Source organism: Chironomus tepperi, unplaced genomic scaffold, assembly GCF_022539635.2.
Source record: "Chironomus tepperi strain 1889 unplaced genomic scaffold, CSIRO-AGI_Ctep_v1 contig_364, whole genome shotgun sequence".
NCBI classification, from domain to species: Eukaryota; Metazoa; Arthropoda; class Insecta; order Diptera; family Chironomidae; genus Chironomus; species Chironomus tepperi.
This window is the reverse complement of record NW_027226486.1, coordinates 4247386-4255871: the sequence shown is the minus strand read 5'-3', so window position 1 is coordinate 4255871 and position 8486 is coordinate 4247386. Positions and strand designations below refer to the sequence as shown.

Genomic DNA, 8486 nt, shown 5'->3' with positions numbered 1-8486 from the left:
CGTGAATCCTTCAACAATTTCCAAACATAATCCACTACAAATACAAACTATTTCATTAAAGTTCAACTCAATCAACAAAGCGATATCAATGCCAGTTCAATAACAATAAGTATGATTTTCATATTTCATTACCAAAAAAAGGATATTAATAACATCATATTTTTTATTCAAAACTCATTCAATATGATACCATTCACATTTTAATATTCTCACATAAATTTTGAGCTTATTTCAGTCATTAATAATTGTTGAAAGAGATCCAAACAATCTATGAATAATTAAAATGATAAATTTATTGATAATCAATATTTAAATTTATACAAATTATTCTGTATTATCAATAAAACTGACAATAGACAGCCACTAATTTTGATTTCCCTTTGTGTTTCAAATTTCTTCGAAATCTGCCAATTTCAATGAGATTTTGATTGAATGTTTAACATATTCTGACACTAATAGTATTAATTAAGCTACAGCCAATGAATATTTCATTAAAATAAATACAAAAACTGTCTAAACATAGCAAAATTGAAACTGAATAATTTCCTAAAAATTCAATTGAACTGTTTGGACATAAATCGGAAGTAATCATAAATTTAACGCACACAAAATCATTGAATTTGTTGACCCCAATAAAAAAATGCCAGACATAAAAGTTCTCATGCCAGAAATAACATAAAAAAATTGCAACAATATCATAGACAGGAAAACAAGCTCATCAGACACTTAGGCTCCATAAAAAAAATTTTCTTTATCTCATTCATAAATTTTCCGTCTTCATTTCATGCTTTTTTATCATCACAAGATAAATATGAAGTATAAGTCTTAGTATAAATAGGAAAAATGATGATACTTATGCAGTCATTCAGACATAACGTCCATTATGGATCTTGTTAGAATTTAAAGCTGGAATTTATGAAACAATATTGATGTTTATTCCTCGAAGTTCAAATGAAAACTAAACTTTTGTATGAAAAAGGGGTTTCAACTACGTACAAGGAATAGTTTTTAAATCACAAATAACCGTTATAATAATTAGGCCTAAAGAAATTTATTTATGGAACTTTCCTTGTACACTTTGTATGAAATCTTGTTTATTCACGTAAGGAACGGCAAATTTAGTGACACAAAATCAGTTCAGCATTCTTAAAATTTCAAGAATATCCATGAATCATGTCTTGAACATCAAATTTTGAACAGTTCCAAAATGAAAGCACAAAGCTTCAAATATTTAAAGTTTCACAGTGACATCAACAGCAAGGTCGCGTTCCTAATCGACTTTAAATCCAGCGCACGATTTCATCATACAATTTCATGATATTTTAATACTTGAACAAAAAACATATGTCATGAATATTCCATAAACGCTCATGAAAAAGTGCTGATGCATCACAATTGCAACACTTTTTTATAGTATCAATATTGCTATATAATTTATACAGCATCAAATGTGTTAAAAGAATGAGAACAAAAAATATTGTTGCAAAATTTATGTTATTTTAGCCATTTGCACGTAATCGCATATTATCAGCAGTTTTACTGAAAAATTTACGTCATAAGAGTTTGTGGCATAAGCACACCATGCATGGAATGTTAAAGATTCTTAGTCATACCAAGGTTAGAATTTTGGAGATGAAGAAAAATATTGAGGTTTATGGATGATGATGTTGTCTGTGCAAGTGTTTACCTGTCTGTGTTAATTCATGGCCTCCTATAGTTTGCGCCTGAAGCTGGCTATATTGCTGCCAAACGCATGCCAATTACCGATGCCAAGTGAACTACCAACTCAATCGACAGCATCTTTCCATTAGTTCTTGGGGCAAGGTTTTGAATGCTGATTTTTCCGAGTCTATAGCAGGCATGATTTCATGGTTCAGAAAACAGATTTTTCACTACTGATCAAGGTATCAAAATACTTTGTCTGTATCATAATGTCTGTAGACAATATTTTACTGTGGGTTTGCTATGGAAAACTTTTGGCTTACATATAATGAAAACATCATAAATTGTACAAACATTAAGAACAAGGCATAAATGGATCCTAAAGATATTCAAACATAAAATTTCAAATTTCATGAAAACATTATTTTTATTGAATAAGAAGTATACGAACAGAACAGAAAAGCGCCAACAAGATGAGAAACAGATTATCCCTTCAATTTATTGTTTCCAAAATTCTTCTTCCTTTCCGCTATTTCTTGTTAAATTGAAACTTTTATTCCGCGAACAAAAAAGAAAAATGTATTAATAGCTGTTTTATAAATAATTTATTAAAAGAGGATATTCCGGCGGATGTAGATGCTGAAAGGCAGTCTTTTTTGAGGTCATGCTGTATGCTGCGTAGGAAAATTATTAAAGAAAAACTTCTTATTAACTGGAATTTCAGTTCTGTATATCTCAAAATTCAAGTTTGATGAGAATGAAATATAAAATAATTAAAAAAAGGTGAAATTATTACTTGTAACTGGATATTGAAATTTATGCATAAATATGAGACAAAAACGATAATGTATGGTTTCAAACTGAATGAATTATTAAACAATAAAAATACGATTATGACCTAAAATTTAATTTTATGTGTTTTAATTGCATTTGTGGTTGATTTTTAGATTATTTTATGATCATTCATAAATCACATAATCACATTTTGAACTTATTTACAGGATCAAATCGCAAAATTCAATTAGAAAAATTAACGGTCATTTTAAATTCAAATTGAAAGCCATACAATTTCTACTGTTTCCAAATTTTCAAAATTATTTTGACTGTTTTTCTTAATCCAAATTTTTGATCTGAATCAACATATCATGGATTTCATCAAAAAATCATGATTTTTATCGAAAATATAAATCCATAAATTCAATAACATTCCAATTTAACTATTATTTGCCCTTAAAAGTCGATTTTAATCCTCCTAATAATTTTCAACGGACATTACACATTCAAATTCACTCACACAAAGACAATTTTGTCCATTCCTTTTGTTAAATTTTTTCAAGAGGTCGTGCTCGTAAGTTTTGTTTAAAATTATTATTTAAAGATAGATTATAACATAAATTAATAGCTAAGAACAATTGTGACATAAAAAATGGTAAGAAAAAGTTAAATAATCCTTAAATAACCGTCAAATTCATGTTTTAATTTCAATTTAATTTATTCCAACCAAAAAAGCGCGAAGTACTTTCATTACACATTGGACAAGCTGGCGTTCAGATTGGAGAGGCTTGCTGGGAACTATTTACACTAGAGCATGGAATTAATGGAGATGGAACTTTGATGCAGGGTACAAAAATCGATGATAATTTAAAGACATTCTTCAGTGATACAAAAAGTGGTAAAGTTGTTCCGCGTGCATTGTTTGTTGATTTTGAGCAGAGTGTAATTGATGGAATCAAAAATGGAGCATATAAATCGCTTTATAATCCAAATTATATGATCACTGGAAGGGAGGATGCAGCCAATAACTATGCTAGAGGTCATTATACGATTGGTCGTGAATATATTGAGCAAGTCATGGAACAAACTAGAAAATTATCTGAGAGTTGTGATGGATTTCAAGGATTTCTCATGTACAACTCATTTGGAGGTGGTACTGGAAGTGGATTTTCATCTCTATTGACTGAACGACTAGCTAGTGATTTCGGCAAGAAATGTCGCCTTCAATTTGCTGTATATCCAGCTCCAAGAATTGCTTCTGCTGTAGTGGAGCCATATAATGCTGTATTAACAACACACAGCACATTAGACCAAAGTGATTGTACCTTTATGGTTGATAATGAAGCAATTTATGAGATTTCTACAAAGAAGCTGAATGTTCCTTTACCGACCTACACGAATCTTAATCGTCTTGTTGCTCAAGTTGTATCATCAGCAACAGCTTCTCTGAGACATAAAGGAGACATGAATGTAGATTTGAATGAATTCCAGACCAATTTAGTTCCATTTCCTCGAGTTCATTTTCCATTAGTTTCTTTTGCGCCACTTTCATCAGCACATCGAGCTTTTCATGGTAAGTGACTAGATTTAGGTACATACAAGCTTTAGCTAATTCATATTTTTGATAGGTTCCAACACAATTGCGGACATAACAAACGAAGCATTCGACAACAACAATATAATGGTTAAATGTGACTTGGCGAAAGGAAAGTTTATGAGCTGTTGCATGCTGTATCGTGGTGATATCGTTCCAAAAGATGTCAATGCAGCTATATCTACTCTAAAGTCAAAGAAGCACATCACGTTTGTTGAATGGTCTCCAACAGGTTTTAAAATTGGTGTAAATGAATCTAAGCCGTGTTTCATTCCTGGCGGTGATATGCTTAACACCTCTAGAGCTGTATGCATGTTAGCTAATTCGACAGCAATCTCTGAAGCATGGACACGTCTTGATCAAAAGTTTGATTTAATGTACAATAAGCGAGCTTTCGTTCATTGGTTTGTTGGTGAAGGAATGGAAGAAGGTGAATTTACGGAAGCACGCGAGAATTTGGCTTCTTTGGAAAAAGATTATGAAGAAGTTGCTGGCGATGAATATGCTGATGATGGTGGCGATGATTTTGGTGAAGAATATTAAAATAATCTGTACGGATTTATAAATTAATTAAGTCAAGAAATAAAAGTCATAAAGTTATTTGATATCAACAATAACCTGAAATGAGTGAAAATAATAATTTATTAATGACAAATAACTTTTAAAATTCAACGGTTTTTTTCAAATTTGAATTTTTAACGGTTTTTAAAAATTTGAAGGCAAAATTCAATTGGGGGTCGTTCAACTATTACGTTACAGAATAACGAACTTTTTTCAAAAATGAACAATTGAATTCTCATTGTTTAAATGGAAACTACCCCTTACCCTCTGAACGTATTAAGTAAACGGCCCCTTGACTACCACATTTTTAGTGAACAAATCAATAAATTAATTTAAGACATCTTTAAAATGAGTATCGACTGTCAGAACGCTATATTTGAGAGTAAAGGCTCAGAAACATCATATTTTGAAACAATGTTCACACATCAGAGCTTCCAGCAGCTTAAACAGAATTTTCTATATCAAGCTGTCGAAGAATCCGGAAACAAAGATGTTCCAGTCAATTTAGAGGACGTAAAATCTACATATATAAACGACGAATATAAATTAAATGATGACGAAGATGTGACACTTCCTGATCGGAATCCAGATGAAATCCAAAATGTGACAGAAGACCCAGTTTACGTCTGCAATACATGTGCAATGGACTTTCCGTCTTTAAAATATTTTAATATACATAATACTACAAAAAAGCATCTTCAAGCTTTGGACAAAGATGTAAAACTTCCTGGTCGAAATCCAGATGAAATCCAAAATGTGACAGAAGACCCAGTTTATGTCTGCAATACATGTGCAATGGATTTTCCGTCTTTAAAATATTTTAATAGACATAATACTACTAAAAAGCATCTTCAAGCTTTGGACATGACGAAAAAATTGGCCTATTTGAAAAAAGGCGATAAAGAAATTGTTCGCAATGAATATACTGATATAGGTGGCGATGATTTTGGTAATAATATTAAATTAGTCTGTACAAATTTATAAATTAATTAAGTCAAGAAATAAAAGTCATAAAGATATTAGATTTTCAACATTTTACCCAGGATTTTACCTCGTTTTTATTAACTTGTTCTTTATTGGTATATTTAATATTTCCATTTTGATGTTCAAATTGTTCATAACTTCGATTTCTAACATAAATTCTGAAGATGTACATTAAAATAACCTGAAAAAAAACTTAAAATTCAACGGTTTTTTTAAATTTAAATTTTTAACGGTTTTTTATATTTCAAAAATTTGGAGGCAAAATTAAATTTTTGGTGCATTTTTAGTGAACAAACCAAGAAATTAATTTAAGAGATTTTTAAAATGAATATCGACAGGCAGAACGCTACATCTGAGTGTTCAGACTCAAAAACATCATATATTGAGCCAGTGGAACCAAAATATTCCACACAACAGAGCTTCCAACAGCTTCAATCAAATTCAGAAACATCATGCTTTGAACCAGTAGAACAAAAATATCCCACACATGGAATCTTCCAGCATCTTCAAACTGACTTACAAAGATCATATTTTGAGATCTTCCAAAAGCTTCAAACTAACTCAGGACCAACATATATTGAACCAGTGGAACAAAAATATCCCACATGTGAAAGCTTCCAGCAGCTTCAAACTAACTCAGAACCAACATATATTGAACCATTGGAATCAAAATATCCCATACATCCGATCTTCCAGCAGCTTCAAATTAACTCAAAACCATATATTGAACCAGTGGAACAAAAATATCCCTCACATGAGAGATTCCAGCAGCTTCAAACTAACTCAATACCATATATTGAACCAGTGGAATCAAAATATTCCACACAACAGAGCTTCCAACAGCTTCAATCAAATTCAGAAACATCATGTTTTGAACCAGTGGAACAAAAATATCCCACACGTGAGAGCTTCCAGCAGCTTCAAATTAACTCAATACCATATATTGAACCAGTGGAATCAAAATATCCCTCACATGAGAGCTTCCAGCAGCTTCAAATTAACTCAATACCATATATTGAACCAGTGGAATCAAAATATCCCTCACATGAGAGCTTCCAGCAGCTTCAAACTAACTCAATACCATATTTTGAACCAGTGGAACAAAAATATCCCTCACATGAGAGCTTCCAGCAGCTTCAAACTAACTCAGAAACATCTTTTGACAAAATGGAACAAAAATATCCCATACATCCGATCTTCCAGCAGCTTCAAACTAACTCAGTACCAACATATATTGAACCACTGGAACAAAAATATCCCTTACATGAGAGCTTGCAGCAGCTTCTAAATAGTATTCAATATCCACTAGTCAATTTAGAGGATATAAAATCTAAAGAAGACGACGAATATGAATTAAGTGATGCCAAATATGTGACAGAAGACCCAGATTTTTACTGCCGAACATGTTCAGCAGACTTTCCATCTTATCCCTATCTTAAAAGACATAATAATTCCAAAAACCATATACGAGCTTTGGAAAGGGAGGAACAAGGACAAAAAATGAGACAAATAAAAAAAAGATATTTGAGAAGAGAGGAAGTTGAAAAGATAAGGTTGAAGGAAATGCATGAAGCTATTCAAAAAGCACGACTTAAAAGAGCTTCTTTTGCTCAAGAATTTCAAATCAGTATGCGCAAAATGTATGAAGAACAAATGAAAATTGGTTCAGTAAATGCAACAAAGGTTGACATTAAGTTAGAAGAAGCAGCAGCAGAAAGTAGTCAAGTTATTGTAAGCGAAAAAGAAACTCCACAAATTCAACATCCAGGTGACAAAAAAATCCAGTGCCAATTGTGTCCAAAAAAATTCAAATGGAATTGTCATTATACACAACATATGAATGCCGTTCACTCAGGAGATAAGAAGTTCCGTTGTGATACATGTGGCAAGAAATTTTCTGATAAAGAATTACTCGAGGAGCATTTAACCAAACACTCAATCGAAAGACCATTCAAATGCGATAGATGTGATAGGTCCTACCATGAAAATTGCGATTTGAAAAGGCACATGAACACACACGATAATATTTATAATGGCATTTGCAGCGTTTGTGGAAAGGGATTTGGACGTTATGATCATTTAGAGAAGCATATGGATACACATAAATTTGATGCAAATGGCGTGCGGATTTCAAAATCTAGAGCTCAATAAAAATGAAGGAACTTAAATATATGACGACAAATGAGACGATTTTATAAATTTAGGGTATATCACTTGATCTGTACGGCCAGCGAAGTAAGTAAATAAGGGTATGTCACTTAATGGTTTCCAACAGGTATTAAAATTGGTGTAAATTAATCTAAACCGTGTTTTATTCCAGGTGGTGATATGCTTAACACCTCAAGAGCTGTATGCATGTTAGATAATTCGACAGCAATCTCTGAAGCATGGACACGTCTTGATCAAAAGTTTGATTTAATGTATAATAAGCGAGCTTTCGTTCATTGGTTTGTTGGTGAAGGAATGGAAGAAGGTGAATTTACGGAAGCACGCGAGAATTTGGCTTCTTCAATATGCTGACGATGATGCCGATAAAGAACATTACTAGAATCTGTAAGGATTAATTAAGTCAAGAAATTATAGTTATTTGATTTTTAACATTTTATTAATATATTTAATATTTCTATTTTGTTGTTCGTTCTTTCTTTGATGTTTATAATTTTCGTACACATGTTTCTTAATTCCTTGAAATGTTCATTATAATTTTATATCTTTTTTAGTAAATTTTGAATTTAATAGATAGATTTGAAAGGAAGTTTTGAGTATATTATTAAATTAAAGATCAATAAAATTTACCACAAGTTGCATAATTAAATACGCATGAATCACACTTTAAATATTTATTTTTGGGAGAATTTATCAGCCATTAAGTCCTTAAATTTGATTTTTCAAAATTTTAACCTTGAATTAA

At 31.5% G+C, this 8486-nt stretch overlaps 2 protein-coding genes across 3 annotated transcripts; both read left to right on the top strand.

Annotated features, from left to right (window-relative positions):
• Positions 1 to 2958: 2958 nt before the first annotated feature.
• Positions 2959 to 4630, top strand: LOC139095404 (tubulin alpha-2/alpha-4 chain-like). Its single transcript, XM_070646743.1, has 3 exons — positions 2959 to 3091; positions 3172 to 4009; positions 4065 to 4630. The coding sequence occupies exons 1-3, from the start codon at positions 3089 to 3091 to the stop codon at positions 4571 to 4573; spliced, it is 1350 nt and encodes a 449-aa protein (XP_070502844.1). The 5' UTR covers positions 2959 to 3088; the 3' UTR covers positions 4574 to 4630.
• Positions 4631 to 5876: 1246 nt separating this feature from the next.
• LOC139095514 (zinc finger protein 287-like) lies at positions 5877 to 8234 on the top strand. Of its 2 annotated transcripts, none has more exons than XM_070646892.1 (2): positions 5877 to 7810; positions 7896 to 8234. In XM_070646892.1, the coding sequence occupies exon 1, from the start codon at positions 5900 to 5902 to the stop codon at positions 7724 to 7726; it is 1827 nt and encodes a 608-aa protein (XP_070502993.1). In that variant the 5' UTR covers positions 5877 to 5899; the 3' UTR covers positions 7727 to 7810; positions 7896 to 8234. The 2 variants fall into 2 exon arrangements, with proteins under 2 accessions (XP_070502993.1, XP_070502991.1); XM_070646890.1 differs by having other exon boundaries at positions 5877 to 7824.
• Positions 8235 to 8486: the final 252 nt, after the last annotated feature.